The sequence below is a fragment of the Hipposideros armiger genome, unplaced genomic scaffold (assembly GCF_001890085.2).
Source record: "Hipposideros armiger isolate ML-2016 unplaced genomic scaffold, ASM189008v1 scaffold_35, whole genome shotgun sequence".
Taxonomy (NCBI): Eukaryota; Metazoa; Chordata; class Mammalia; order Chiroptera; family Hipposideridae; genus Hipposideros; species Hipposideros armiger.
The window spans coordinates 4,614,246-4,628,776 of record NW_017731385.1 but is presented as its reverse complement, the minus strand read 5'-3'; the positions used below and the strand labels follow the sequence as shown (position 1 = coordinate 4,628,776).

Below are 14,531 nucleotides of genomic sequence, written 5' to 3'. Positions count from 1 at the left end.
CAATTTCTAAGCCTCCCTTGCAGCTAGGTGTAGTCATGTGACTAAGTTCTGACTCAAAGATGCAAACAGAAGTATTGCGTGTTATGTCTAAGAGGTCTTCTTAAAAGGAGGGAGTATGCCCTCCTTTGTGCCTGCCTCTGTCCTGTTGCTTATAATGAGGGTGTGATGCCTGGCGCTCTAGCAGCCATTTTGGAACATGAAGATGAGGACAACAAATACAGCCTCTGCTATTTTTGGGTGTTCTGCTACATACAGCTGAACCTAATTCAATTAACAGGAATGCACAGAGGAGCAAATCTAAATGATCAACATAAAAAAAGCTCCTCAAACTCGTTAGTAGTTAGGAAAAACGTAAATTTAAGAAACAACATACCACTTTATACCTAGCAGACTGATAAAAATAAAATGTGTTAATATGTATTGCAGTAAAAGAGATTCTTTAAAGATTGTTGCTGAAATGTGAATTTTTTGTGGTATTTTTGGAAAGCAACCTGGCAACACCTAGTAAAATTAAATTTACATATACTCTTCAAGCCAACAGTCCCATTCCTGGGACTCTAACTCAGAGTAATAAGAGAACCCATATGTGCAATTGATTTTAATAATGTTTCTGTAACCTAATATATCTAAAATTGTACCATGTTAGCATGTAATTCATATAAAAATTATAAATGAGATCTGTCCCCGCCCGATCCCAGCGGACTTGCTTAATGGAGGTGTTGAGTTGGGCCCTCGGAGCCTGGCCTATTTCCCAGGCACACCCAGGGGAGCCAGAGCCGAGTTCAAAGGATGGCACGGGCAGAAGCAAGGTGATTGAAAAGTGGGGGCTGGGAGGACACTGAGGGTTTGGTCCTGAGGGGGGATAACGTGGAGGTGTTCAGATGTATCTCTGCAAACTTTAAACATCCTGCTATTTACCCCAAGGTCTTGTAGGGTGGCTCTTTGGGGAAACCCACACTGGAGACCGAGTCCCCACTAAGATGTAGATGACAGAGCAGCCCCAGGGTCCAAGCAGGAAAGGGAGGACCAGCCGGCCGAGTGGCTCGGTTGTTTAAGAGCTCGCTCAAGAGTGTGAGCTCTGAGCAACAGCGGTTCGATGCCTGGCCCGAGCTGAGCTGCCGCTGAGCTGCCAACAGGTGGCAAGATGACTCAGCTTGGAGAAAAAAAAAAAAAGAAAGAAAGAAAGGAAAGGGAGGACCAGGCAGAAGTCAGTCTGCAATGACCTGGGAGCTGAGGGCCTCACCAGGCCTGAAAGGCGGTGGCCCCCGCTGACATAGGACAGTTTGCCTGGTTTGTCAGGCTCCTGTTTGCAGGCACCTCCCCACACCCTGGCCCTGGGGACAATCCAATCTGACACAAATAAACTGCTGACACATTGGCTTTAAAAACTCACCTGAGAAGCCTATCCCCAGATCAGAGGAGATCTGAGCCCCAAAAGAACCCCACATAGCACCTCCAGCTACCTACGCTAGGGCAGGAATGTATTTTTTCATGAAAATTGACTTTTATGCTTTTATGCCTTCCCCCCTTGGTAATAATAATAGCCCACATTCCTGGAACGCTCACTCTATGCCAGGCACTTGACAGGTAGCAGTACCCCCTTTCATCTTCACAACAGCAATGTCTGTCTCAGATCCCATTTTATAGAGGAGAAAAACTGAGGCTTGCAGAAGCCACGGAATTTTCCTCTAGGTCCCAAGGAGTGGCGCTGGATTCAAAGTTGGGCGTCTGACTTTGGTACCTGTGACTTTAACCCCTGATCTGTTCACCGCCTCCTCATAAGGAGAGGAAATGTGTAAACAGACACAAATTTAAAAACACAAAAGCACATAAATACGGCAATTCAAGTCACCAGTAATAACCACTAGGACATTCTTTCTAACCCTCCGATGGACATGGGGTGGTGCTGTGGGGTATTTGTCCCTTGTTTTCTAGAGATTTTTAAAACAATGCCTTTTATTCATAAACAGCCTTCCATGTCAACAACTACACAGGGTGCCAAAAAAAATGTATACACATTTTAAGGAGAAAACTATTAAAATTGTAGTACAATGAATGACGCTAGCATTCATTTGATTAACACCATCTTTTGAACAAACGTCGTACAATACACATCGCTACTGTAATGCAATTCAACTTCAAAAAGTAATACATAGATAACATCTCCTAAAATGTGTACTTTTTTTGGCACCCCCCCCGGAATACTTCTACAAGATTATTTGAAATGAGTGTGCTGTATTCTATTTCATAAATGAGCACAGTGAATTCAAGCTAATCCCCTACTACTGGACATTTTGGGGTTTTTTTCCATTTTTTGTCAGTAAGAACAGTCTTGCAGCAAATCTTTTTACGTGTTCTAATTATTTCCTTGGTACATTCCTCAATGTGGGAGACAGAATCAAAGACTATGGACATATTAGAAGTTATTGCTATGAACGTCCCACTTGACACTCCCACCAGCTGGGCCTGACAGGACCCTCCCCCGACCTGTGTCACCACATGCCATACAACTCTCCTAGGTTTGAGATTTTCCAGCTTCTTGCAGCTCTTTGAGTTCCCATTGATTTGATTATCTGTCAAGTTATAACACCTTTTTCTATAGGTATTTCTTTAGTGCATTGTTTGCATCATTTGGCAATTTTTCTAGGGAGTGTTTGGGTTTTTTCTTATTGAGATCTGAATGCCTTTATATATTAAGAAAATGAACATATCAAAGCTGGCAAATATTTTTACCCAGTTTGTCCTATGCCCTTTAATTTTTTAATGATGTTTTTTGCCGTGCCAAATGCAATGTATTTCCTAAGCCTCTTTTTTCCTACCACTCTCCAGTGAATTCTTAAAGTTGGCAATGTCTTGGGAGCTATGAGCTGTAACACTCAGTCATGCATCTTCCGAGGGCTTCATTTCTAACAATGACTTTCCAACATGTGGAAGAAGCTAGTAGGTTTTATTTTTTCTATTTTATACATAGGAGACTGGGCCCCAATGACCAGTGGATTTTCCTGAGTTACTAAAGGATCCACAACTGAAGAAACCAGATCAAGACTACTAGATTCCACAGAGTAGGGATTGCAGATCATTTTCACCACCCCTGATACTATTGGTCGATTGGTCATGGCTATTTTGGATACTCCCTGCAGAAGTCTGACAGCTATCTGGGCCTCTGTGATGAACTAGCAATGTCTGCCAGGGGGTGAGTGGGGAACACATGCATTGCAAACTGCCACAGAGAGAGGTAGAGGGTGTGTCCCAACACTATGAAAAGGGAAGGGGTGTGAATAATAATTGTGCTGAGACAGAGGCATAAACTGGAATTGTTCCAGGCAGAAGGAATGTATGGTCATCCCAGGCAGAGGGAACACGGTAGAAGAAGGGACCAAGCTCCCAAAGGCTGATGGGACTCGATCAGGGCTGCTCAGCTGGTAAATGCAGAGCTAGCTTGGGACTAAATTCGCCTTCTATTGTGCCCCAAGGCTGCCGCTAAGCACCCTCAGCAAAGTCCCCTGTGTCTCTGAGTCTTAAATTCCTCTCTATAAAATAAGAAGTTGTGGCTTAAGAAATGCTAAGGGTTTTGCCAGTAGAACTCTCTGCCGTCTGCCCACTGGAGTTTCGAAACATCTAGTGAAAGCCAGGCATCTCTCTCTCCCACCTGCTCCCTCCCATCTTCTGACCTCCCAGGGATAAGGTATTGGTCAGCTCGGGCCGCGCACCCACAATACTGCAGACTGGAGGGTTTTCACAACAGGCACTTATTTCTCACAGTTCTGGGGCCTGGAAGTCCAAGATCAAGTCCATCAGGATTGAGGGTCTGGGGAGGGCCCTCTTACTGGCTTGCAGACAGCCACCTTCTCACTGCATCCCCACGTGGACAAGCCATGTAGCTCGAACACATCCCATCTGACCTCACCTGGACCTGAGGAACTGCATCTCAGGCAGCCCTGCGAAGGGCCTAGGAAGAAAACGAGGGTATGTTTCTGAGGGGACTGTTGACCAGGCTCATGGGCCTCCTAGCCGGGCTGGGCCAGGAGAGAAAACAAAACAGAGCCCTGCTTAGAAGCTTTCGTAAGACCCTGGGCTTCACAAGCCACTGTCTGAGGTTGTATCCTGCCTCTTGTGCATACTAGCGATGACATTTTGGACAAGTAACTTAACCCCTGTGCCTAAGTATCTAATATATAAGTTAGGAATTGCATTAATGGCTAGTAACAGAGTTTTCTTTTCTTTTTTTTTTTTTTAACAACTTCTTAAACAATGGGGACATTTCTTTCTTTCTCAAACACCTTCCATCTTTCTGCTTTGCCATCCTTAGCACATGGATTCCACCTCCAAATGTGGCCTCATGGTCCAAGATGACAGCAGGTGCTCTAGCCATCACATTTTTATTCCAGGCAGCCCGAGGAGGGTAAAAAGGACACACATATTTCACAGAGCTTTCCCAGATGTCCCCCTTTTAAAAGCTTTTTCAGAAGTCCCACCCAACATTTTCCTCTTACATTTCATTATCTGGAACTTATTCACATGGGTACACCCCATTGCTAGGAAGGCTGGGAAATAGAGTTTCAGCTTGGCATGTTGCTGCCCCAAATAATATTGGGGTTCTGTTACTAACGAAAAGGTTAGAATGGATATTGAGGGGGGGAATTGGCAATTTATCTTATAATCGGTTTTTCCATCTGTGAACTAAGGATTATAATAATACCTACCTCATGGGGTGTTGTGTTTCCTGGTACCCAGTAAGGACTCAGGATGTTAGCTAAATTATTGTCCATCAGGAGAGAATGAAGTGGAAAAGGAAAATAATGTTGGCATCACTATGAAAATAGTTTTGACCTTACAGACCCCATGCAAAGTTCTCAGGGGTCCTTAGGGTCCCCAGCCTACACTTTGAGAACCGCTGCCTCAGAGAATCCCATTTTTCTTGGGTAGACTTGCTAACCAAGCTCCAGTATGACCCTGAAAGGACACACAGCATATCCTTTTGCCTTTATGAAGTCTGGAAAATTTTTGTTAACAGACATGACCTGGTTGTTATTTTTTGAAGATCTAGCATCATCTGTAATGCACTTTTCTGTGTATGTCTTTGTGTTTGCCCATCTTCCCTCTAGAAATGTAATCCCCGTGAGGGCTGGCCAGCTTTCCGCCACTGTACCCCAGGGCTTGACACATGGAAGGAAATCCACAGACGTACCCTCAACAGTGTTGAACTTTACCCAAGCCGCTGCGCTCCTGGAAAACAGTGAAGATTAAGGAAACCCCTGCCCTCCCCTTTTGTGTTCTGGAAAGTGGCTTATTGAAAAGAACCACCCTTCCTTTTCCATGGGACTTACTTAAATAAGACTCATAGGTGCCCCCTTTGTTTACAAGGCCAGACACAGGCCTTCCAAATTCCCTTTCTTTGCCTCATAAATCGTCGTTAGCTGAGCCTCTTGTTCCCACTGATCAACTAGAACAAAATGTTTGTTCACCAAACTTGTATTAAGCCTCGGTCCTTTACCCAGGCCCCTGAATGAACTCTGGCCCACCCTCAGCCCAGGCCAGCACGCACTCCCTGTTGAGAACAGGCTGGCTTCGTGTAGAACATTCTCAGATGTAATCCAGTGCTGCCACCCTTCCCTCCCACTTGGCCACACCTGGTTCTTTTTAGCCTTGTTTTCTCCTCCCTGTAAAAGAAACTTTCTGCCTAACTCTTGAGATGCTTGCAGACCTTTGACTCAGAGCATACTCCCTGTTGCAATAGCCCCGTTCTCCCTTGCCTAATCCTTTAGAATACAGTCTCTTCTAAGTCTGGGTTTGTTTTTTATTGGACATGCTGAATGAAAGAAACAACCATAACGGATCAGAGAGAGGCTATATTAGTTCAGCCTGGCAGATGGTCCCGATCTGACTCCTCTCTTAACTCACACTTTTAAATTCTGACTCCTAGACTTGCCAAACCCACCAGGCCATGGCCAAGCCCTTTGGGCCAGAAGAGCAGCGGTGGCTGACAGCTGGGCCTGTGGAGTCAGACACATTAGGGTTTGCATTTTGGTTCGCCCACTTCCCCACTGTGTGCTTCCGGGTCAGGTCACTGAACGTCTTCTATTGAACCACTAATAACAAGCACCTACTAAGTGTAGGCTCTGAGGTGGTCCCTGAGAGGGTTGAGCAAAACAGGCTTAGAGATGATGATTAGGGGCAGGAAGATTTGGGCAATAAAACAAGTAAATTAACTGGGAAGTGTGATGAAGAAACAGAATGACCTGATAGAGCATGGAGGGAGCACCAGTGTATACAGGGTGACAGTAGGCTGTGCTGAGAAGGTAACTTATCTGAGGCCTGAGGGTCAGAAGGTTCAGGCACACCAGCAGCGAAGAGGACATTGCTGTGAAGGCCGAGACGTGGGAGATCCAGCGTTTAAAGGTCAGAAAAAAGCAGAGTGTGGCTGAAAGGAATGGGCCCGACGTCAGAGAATGCTTTAGGGCCCTCATACCTTCCTGGACTTTGTCTTCCAAGATCAAGAATTTGACTTTTATTCTAAGTGGGTTGGGAAGCCATAAAGAAGGTTTCTGAGGTCTTACTGTTTGAATCCCTTGGCTTTGTTGTTTAATTTGATTGCTAGTGAAGTTTGATTTTTCCTCCCTGTTAATTATTTGACTTCTTTGGTGAATTGTCTGCACCCATTTATCTACTGGGGTCTTCGTGCCTTTCTTATTACTTTGACGAGGCCCATCTCAATTAAGAATTTTAATCGTTTGTGGGGTTGTTGCATTTGTTTGCCCCAAATTTCTGGTTTGCTTTTTAATTTTGGTTTCCTCTTTGAGGTTGAAGTTTTAAACGGGTGTGAGAGAGTTTATCCGTCACTTTGAAGCTTGAGTCCTCTGCCATCCTGTATTTGATAAAGGTTTTTGGTTTGTGTTGTTGTGTTTCGGCGTTTTACATTGGTCGACTTTTCTTTTGTATCCTTGTGGGTTGCAAACTCCCTCTGAGGACCCCTCGCCCATCTGGGCGGAACCAGAAGGTCCACTTCTCTGCCAAAGGCCTCAGTCGATGACACCCACTCTTCTGCGAATCCGCCCCCTAATTTCAGACAATTGTCTTACAGGGCGGGGCCAAAGTCCTGCTTTACAGGTGAGAAGCTGAGGCTCAGCTGAAAACTGGGAACGAAGCCTTAAAGTGATTACACAGCCAGTGGCCGGCAGGAGGGCGGGGCGAGGGTCAGGTCCGACAGCTGGGGCCCCGGCCCCGCCCCAGACCCGAGCCCCGCCCCTGAGCCCTGAGCCTCGCCCCCTCGGCCGCGCTCCTGCAGGTCCTGCGCTGACCTCTCAGGACAGTCGGGCTCGTTCCAGTGCCCGCCCACCGCTGATTTCATTGGCTGCTTTCGCTGTCTCCGCCCCCCGAGACCTGCTGATTTTCGCAGCCAATCGGCACGTGGAGCAGTGGCTGCTGCGGGTCGCGGCGAATCCTGGGAACTGAGGTACCGGGGCTTGCTGGCGGGGGTCCTGGTCCTGGGTTGGGGGCCACGCGGTCTACTGGGGACGCCGTGACTTAACCCCGCTTGTTGCCCCGGGGGTGGCCACCCTCCTGCAGTTGCAGGTGCGGCGACCGCGACCATCGAGGGCTGGCCTGAGGTTGTTGGGGTTGGAGGTCAGAGGTCGTTCCTTTCTGGAATGTTGGGATCCAGCCTGTCTAAGCGCAGAGGCGGGCCGCTCCCCGTTTTTTGTTTTTTATATTTTGTGTCCACTCGTGATTGGGGGCCCTCCTTTCACGGCAGGGAGACTGAGGGAAACTGAGGCCTGGGAGCCGCCCGTATCCCCTGCAGGCCCCGAAGGCGCGGCCCCAATGTCGGGCCGCCGCCTCCCTCCTCTGGGCCGGCGGGGGGCTCTAGAGTGCGGAGGAGGGAGTTTGGGAGCCGACCCACTCGGGTAGGGGAGGGGTCGCGCCGGGTCCACGGGTTCTCCATGAAAGGGTCGCTTCCCTGTGGCTCCGGAGGGCCGGGACGCCAACTCTTTTTGCGGCTGTCATTCCCATATTGGAGATTTCATTTCTGGCCTCTGATTCGGTCAATTTGGAGAGGGGAAAAGGGATATGGTGGCTTTTGCACTTGGCTGAAAGCGAAAATCACAACCAGACATCGGATGTAATGAAGGCAAAGGGGCTTGTGAGAAACTGGACGAATTTCTTACGTTGGCAGGAATTTTCCCCTAACGCACCCTACACAGTATATCATTTAAGCTGTTTCAAAATCAAAGTATTTTACTCTTAGTTTTTCTAAGCAAGTGGCCTTAGTGACGATACTTTGAAATGTGTAAAGTTGAACGAGAATTTTTTTGTACAATGGTTCTGAATTAAGATTCTCAGTGCAAGGATCCCAGCTACTAATTTACTACTTGGAGACCGCAAAGTTGTTTATATATGTGGGTTTGGGGGAGACACAGGTGTGGATGAGGAATAAGGGGAGAAGGGGGGTCCTTTTGCGTTCTGCGCAAAATAATGCAATTAGAAGATAAATGGTGTTTTTATTTGCCTCTCACTTTCCATTTCAGCATAAACCCCTTCTGTTTTGTGCTGATGGTATTTTTTCAGTATTTACAATGATTAGGGAAAAGAGGACCTCTAACAAGACGCTTCACTTTAATGTTTTGTGTGGAATTAACCCTGGGGTTTGGTTTTCAGTTAAGAAAATGAGGCACAAGGGAATGTTAACCAAGACCTTCCAAGGCCCAGCCAGGGTCTGTAGGACTCCGACCAGCCAAGTTTACATGTTTGAGAATGGCAGTGGGGACTCAGGGGACTCCTCAGAGGAAGAGTCCCACCGTGTGGCTCTGCGGCCCCGGGGCAAGGAGCGCCAGAAGCAGAGTGCCCACCACCCTCAGCAGCCGGGAGCAGGGAACGTGGTGCTGCTGCAGCGGGAGCTGGCCCAGGAGGACAGCCTCAACAAGCTCGCTCTTCAGTATGGCTGCCAAGTAAGACACCCACAGGTGCCGCCCATCCCTCAGCCCCTGTCCATTTACAGGTAGTCACGGAGGCGTGACCCCCACGGGTGGTTGGGAGAGGCCTCTTGATGGAAGGCAGGTGGAAGTACTTTCTGGTCTGAATTCTGGGTCCTAAAGAGCGAATCTCACTCAGGTGATAAGGCTGGTTCCATCCCTCCAAACCAGTGGTTCTCAACCTTTCACAGGGGTCGCCTAAGACCATCGGAAAACACGTATTTTCAATGGTCTTAGGAACCGAGACACCGCTCCTCTATCGGTCTCCAGGCCCACATGCAGATACGCCCACATACGAGTACCCGGCGACCCCTGTGAAAGGGTCATTCGCTGCTCCAAACTGAAATTCTGAAACTTTTTTTTGAGCACATTTTAAGACCTAATGGGGGCCAGAGATGTCAGGGAGAAATTATCCAAGGTTTCTTTGGTATGCTTGCTTTTTTGGCTACTTCTCTTTTTTTGACCCTTTCTTGCTGGTTGTAACTTACCTCATTGGTAACATTTTTTTCTTCCCTTCTGTCTTTTGGAAGCTGCATGATCTTAGCCTTTGTGTGCTGGTTATCTGTATAACACTGTTTCTCTCTTTAATTGTTTTTGGCATTCAGAGTGATTACCAATGGCAAAGTAAGTAGGAAATGTTTATAGCTTTGCTGCATTTTCTCCGGGTTTGAAACAATTTCATTTTGCTAACACCATGCCACAACTTTCTATGGCTTTCTCGAAGGCTCTCTAAGCAACTTATTTTAAACGTCTTTTCCTTAAAGCATCTGTCGTTTATCTAACAAGATTTAAAATGGTTAAACACATGTGTGGGGTGCTATGTTGTTTCTCCAGGGAAATAAACAGACTGGCTTCCAGCCAGGGACACACAGTGGGATCTTTAAATTGTACTGAGATATATTTGACTCTTATAATCAGCTTCTGTAGGCATATTGTATGGTTTACAGAACATGAGCTGAAAAATGAACCCTACCCTACAAAGACCTGGCTAGGTGCAGTGGGCTTCGTGGCATGGTGATGTTTAATAAATCTGTGAAGATTGTAACACCTCCAATAAATGATCAGTTTTTAAAGTAAAGTTTGATGTTAGTTTATTAGGGACAAAGGCAGAAAGATCTCAAGCACCTTATATGCTCTAGTTTCAGGACATAATAAAGTTAAAATGTCCCCCACCCCAATTTAATTAGATGATTAAAAACAGGTTTTAAATTAAAATAATGGAGATGACTGATTTGAATAAGGCTCTATGTAAAGGTCTGTTGGCTTTAGTTACACTCTTTAAGTGGACTTACAAGTTAAAACTGGAGTCCCCATCTCTGATGCTTTCAGTAAGTTTTGAAACATTATTTTGAGGAAGGGTTTATCTTTGACTTAACACTTCTCTCCCCCCTCCTTCTTAAATCTTAGGGTTTGATTATGGGAGGAGTTTGTCATGAGCTTTGTTACTTTATAAAACTCACAATGGCGTTCCTTTCTCCTCTGGTCCTAATATTGCAATAGAGAATTTCAGTCCATAGTTTTCAACTTGATTCCCTACATGTTTCTAATTATCCTAAGAAGTGTTGTGAAATCTTCAAAGTGAATTAACTCTAGGTACCTTTGATTTGAAAAAAAAATAAGTTTGTATGCCATACAACACCTCTGAAAAAGAAAACATGGTATAATCATGAGGGCACGCCCCTTAAAATGTTATTTACCCTGGTAAACGAGGTTCTGTGCGTCTGTCCTGCCCACTAAGGCTTTGTGTTTGCTCATCACTACTAATGCTTACTGCATGGCACGGGAAGGAGGTCAGCCAGACGGCGGCACTGTTGCATCAAAAGTTACAAGAAGTAGAAAGGGCGAAGGCGTTCTCTCTATAGCCATGGTTGTGTTTCACCTGAAAGCATTTTGTTGCAGTCACACCTGAAACAAACAAGTCTTCTCCAAAACGGATCTTAAATTGTTCAAACTTGTAAATCTATAGGAAAGTTTGATGACAAAGCTGCATATTAAGGCTGAGTTGAAGCCAAAAAACACAGTTCTTCAGCCTAAACTAATCCTATGGATAGGCGCAGTTTTCAGTGTGCAGCAGGTTCTTAAGCGGTGGGCGGGGCTTGGACCACCACCAGGAAAGGTTAAGAGGCACTCTTTGGCTATGAGTTCCGCGGAGCTCTGTGTATGTCGTGATGTTTGTCTCCATGGCTCCCCTAGGTCGCAGATATCAAGAAAGCCAACAACTTCATCAGAGAACAAGACTTATATGCTTTGAAGTCTATTAAGATTCCAGTGAAAATCCATGGGATCCTAACAGAGACCCAGAAGGAGCTCAGACCCCTCCTGAGCACCTCATCAGAGACCAGAGTGACCTTTGAGGAGCTGCCAGACCCAGCCCGAGCGACCGTAAGCGCCAGCGCCCCGTCCAGCCCGCTGACGGCTTTCTTTAAGGGCATTGACCAGAATATCCAGCATGCCGTGCAGTCCGAAATCTTTATACATGAGAGTTACTGCGGAGAGACCTCCGGCCAGCCGCTCCTCCCCGCTCCTCCAAAGACACCGACAAATGGGGCCGACTGCGGCATTCAGTGGTGGAATGCTGTTTTCATCATGCTTCTTATTGGGATTGTTTTACCAGTGTTTTATTTGGTCTATTTTAAAATGCAAGCCACCGGCGAGATCCCTAGTAGCTTGAACACAACTGCCGTCCCCAATGGCTCGATGGCAATGAGCGCAGTTGTGGGGCACACCCCCAAACTGGTGATTGCGGTGCCGGCCATCCCCTCTCCCGAAAGCCAGTTCAGGCAAACCCCCTGGGTGGGCAACTAGCTGTGGTGGTTTCTGCTGAGCCGGGCTGTAGCTGGGCCCCTGCTGTGTGTCAGCTGACAATGGCCACGTCCTAGGGTGCTGCATTCACTTTTGTGACACATGGACACGTCTCAGAAGCCACCAGTGTGTTCTCAAGTACCATTCACCCTAATAAATAGCCTCACCTAATCCAGGATGGCGGAGCCAAAATGGCAGCACCCTCAGCCTCCTGCATCCGGAAAGGTGTGATCAGAGGCATATACACGTGACAGATGCCGTTTCTTCGCACATAGTGGACTGGCCATGAGTGTCTTCACAGTAGCACGGTGTGCGCCCCCAGGTTGGACGTGCTCGGATGAAGAGGCACGGCCTTGGCAAACAGACCTGTGGCATGGGAGCTCCTGGGGTCGGCTTTGGTCGCCTGGCTGTTGGCAGTGTCTCCTGCTTGCTGTGGAGGGATGACAGGCTCTGTCAAATGGTGTTCTCTGGCAAAGGTGTCATGCTGTCCGATAGTGGTGAACGTCACCCAGTTCTAGAGCGTGCCAGACTACAGTAACAGTAACATCCTGCTTTGTTTTTGCCCCACCATTTAGTCTTTTTGAGGCAGGGTCACTGCTAAAATGGGAAACACCCCAAATCCTAATTGCTATAATACTGAGCAAACAGTAATTCTGATCCTTGTGCTTTTAGAGCTCCCTAGTCTGACATACGGGTGTGTCACGCTGCTGCATGGTGTGGCCAGCACCTCCTGGCCAGGACATTTGGGGGCTGTTGCCCACTTTCACCTGAGGACACCCCCACAGCAGTCGCTGACTGGATGCCCTGTCAGTACTCTTGGAAGGAGTGCTTGGTGGTCAGTGTCAGGAGCTGAGTAGCGAGAAGGATGAGTGACAATCGCCGAGGTGCCACCATGGGACGCTTCTAAGGCCACACAGTCGCGGGCCCGGCATTGCCAAGACCAGCAGCCCCATGCACACCTGGCGGGGTGGTGCAGGAAGAGTGGGGGGCTTCCTGTTGTCTCCCCGATTCCATTCTGAGGATTTCTAGAGCCATAGGGTGAGAACAGGGGTCTGTGTTTTGGGGGTGAATGACACTTTGTACAGTGGAGCTCATAACGTTCGAAGACCAGACTCTTAATGGAGGGCTGAGAGGTGACCCTTGTGAACGGCCGTAGAAAGAGGGGCCTGACCCCTGCCAGCCTGAGGCTTGCCGGGCTCCCATTCAGGGCAGCAGTAGTGCTCGGTGCAGGGACTGCAGAGGGGTCATGGGCTGGTCTCTGAGGACCTGCGGGGGGCCGGGGGGGCGGGCTGGCTGAGAGCCTGCTGTGGCAGGAGCCCACCTTGGTCCCACTGAGGAGTGGAACTAGGTTAGTGGCTTAGCCTCAGAGACGCCTGTCTCCAGGAAGGAGAATGCGGAGCTTTGGGCATGGCTTAGGGCTTTGCTCATGAGGCCGAAGGATAAACTGAGGTCTCATGTAAGAGCATGGGAGTATGGCAGAGGAGGTCTTGAGAGGGACTTCCCATGTCCCTCTCCTCTCAGTTTGGTGACAAATGATTCGCCCTGGGTTCAATGACTAAATTAAAGTATCTTCAAAATTAAATGTGGTCGTCAAAACCAAAATGGTCTTCAGGATAAAGTGAACGTGGGAACCGTTGGTACAGGAAGCGTTTTGATTATTGGAATGCTTTTCCGCCACATGTTTGTTCACTGTTTCCCTGAGGGCCACAGCTTTCTCTATGTGACATCATTCCTTTCACTAGGCGGGGCTCAGAGTCATATGGGGAAACGACTTGCCAGGCAAAGAATGAACAACCATATCCTTCCTTTATTCGAATGGAATAAAATCATTTCTTCTGTGAAGGAAAATTGATTCCTCTTTTTTTTAACTTGGGGGTTGAGAATCAAGAACGAAAAGATGGGGGACAGTGTTGGCGAAGATGGAGGCGTCTGCTATGTCCAGGGGATGGGGCCTGTCCAGGCTTGTACCCCAGGTTACCCCAACAGGTGAGAACAGAAAGTGGGAACCAGCACAGTCCGGCTGACTGGTCTACAGAACGTGCTTTAAAATTGTCTTGTTAGGTCTATAGACAAGATGCCACGAAGCTCGTTTTCTATGTATTGTATTGGTTGGTGCAAAAGTAATTGTGACCTTATAGTCAAAAGTAATTTGCCATTATTTGTAATGGCAGAAACCGCGATTACTTTTGCACCAACCTAGTACTACATTTTTAGTATCTTTTCGGAGTTAGTATATAAGTAAATGATTCGATTTGTTATAGTCTTCAGTCCTTTTGGTTGAACTACAGCACTTAACATTATGGAAGGCGAGGGTGTCTGCACTCGGGGATCCAAGGCTGCAGAGTCTCAGCAGGTCTCGGGGTCACCCAGGCCCCACCCCCAGGAAGGTATAGCTCTTTAAACCGCCTCTGCATTCATTGTGAAGGCTGCCTGGGGTTGATGGAGGGAGAATGATGTGGCCCTGAGACATTACTGAGATGTATTGGACATATGCATACTGTGTAAGTTTAAGGTGTACTTACAGCATAATGATTTGACTTACATATGTTGTGAAATGATTTCCACAGTACGAGTTTAGTTCACATCCGTCATCTAGATACAAGAGAAAAAGAAGAAAAAATGTTTTTGTCCTTATGCTGAGAACTTGGGATTTGCTCTCTCGACAACTGTCATATACGCCACACAGCAGCGTTAGCTGTACACAGCATCCTCAGTACTTACTTATCTTACAACCGGAAGTGGGTACCTTCCGACCACCTTCTC

The 14,531-nt window shown here is 47.3% G+C and overlaps 1 protein-coding gene across 4 annotated transcripts; it reads left to right on the top strand.

The window, feature by feature from the left end:
• The first annotated feature begins 7,391 nt into the window (after positions 1-7,391).
• On the top strand, positions 7,392-13,766 carry LYSMD4 (LysM domain containing 4). Of its 4 annotated transcripts, none has more exons than XM_019637828.1 (3): positions 7,392-7,453; positions 8,653-8,942; positions 11,160-13,766. In XM_019637828.1, the coding sequence occupies exons 2-3, from the start codon at positions 8,661-8,663 to the stop codon at positions 11,769-11,771; spliced, it is 894 nt and encodes a 297-aa protein (XP_019493373.1). In that variant the 5' UTR covers positions 7,392-7,453; positions 8,653-8,660; the 3' UTR covers positions 11,772-13,766. The 4 variants fall into 4 exon arrangements, with proteins under 4 accessions (XP_019493373.1, XP_019493374.1, XP_019493376.1 ...); XM_019637829.1 differs by lacking the exon at positions 7,392-7,453 and adding an exon at positions 7,462-7,572; XM_019637831.1 differs by lacking the exon at positions 7,392-7,453 and adding an exon at positions 9,572-9,590 and having other exon boundaries at positions 7,630-8,942.
• Positions 13,767-14,531: the final 765 nt, after the last annotated feature.

Coding starts and splice junctions, on each gene's coding strand:
- LYSMD4 (XM_019637827.1), top strand. CDS start 8,487: ATGGTGTTTTTATTTGCCTCTCACTTTCCATTTCAGCATAAACCCCTT. Junction 8,943..11,159: donor CTCTTCAGTATGGCTGCCAA/GTAAGACACCCA, acceptor TGGCTCCCCTAG/GTCGCAGATATCAAGAAAGC.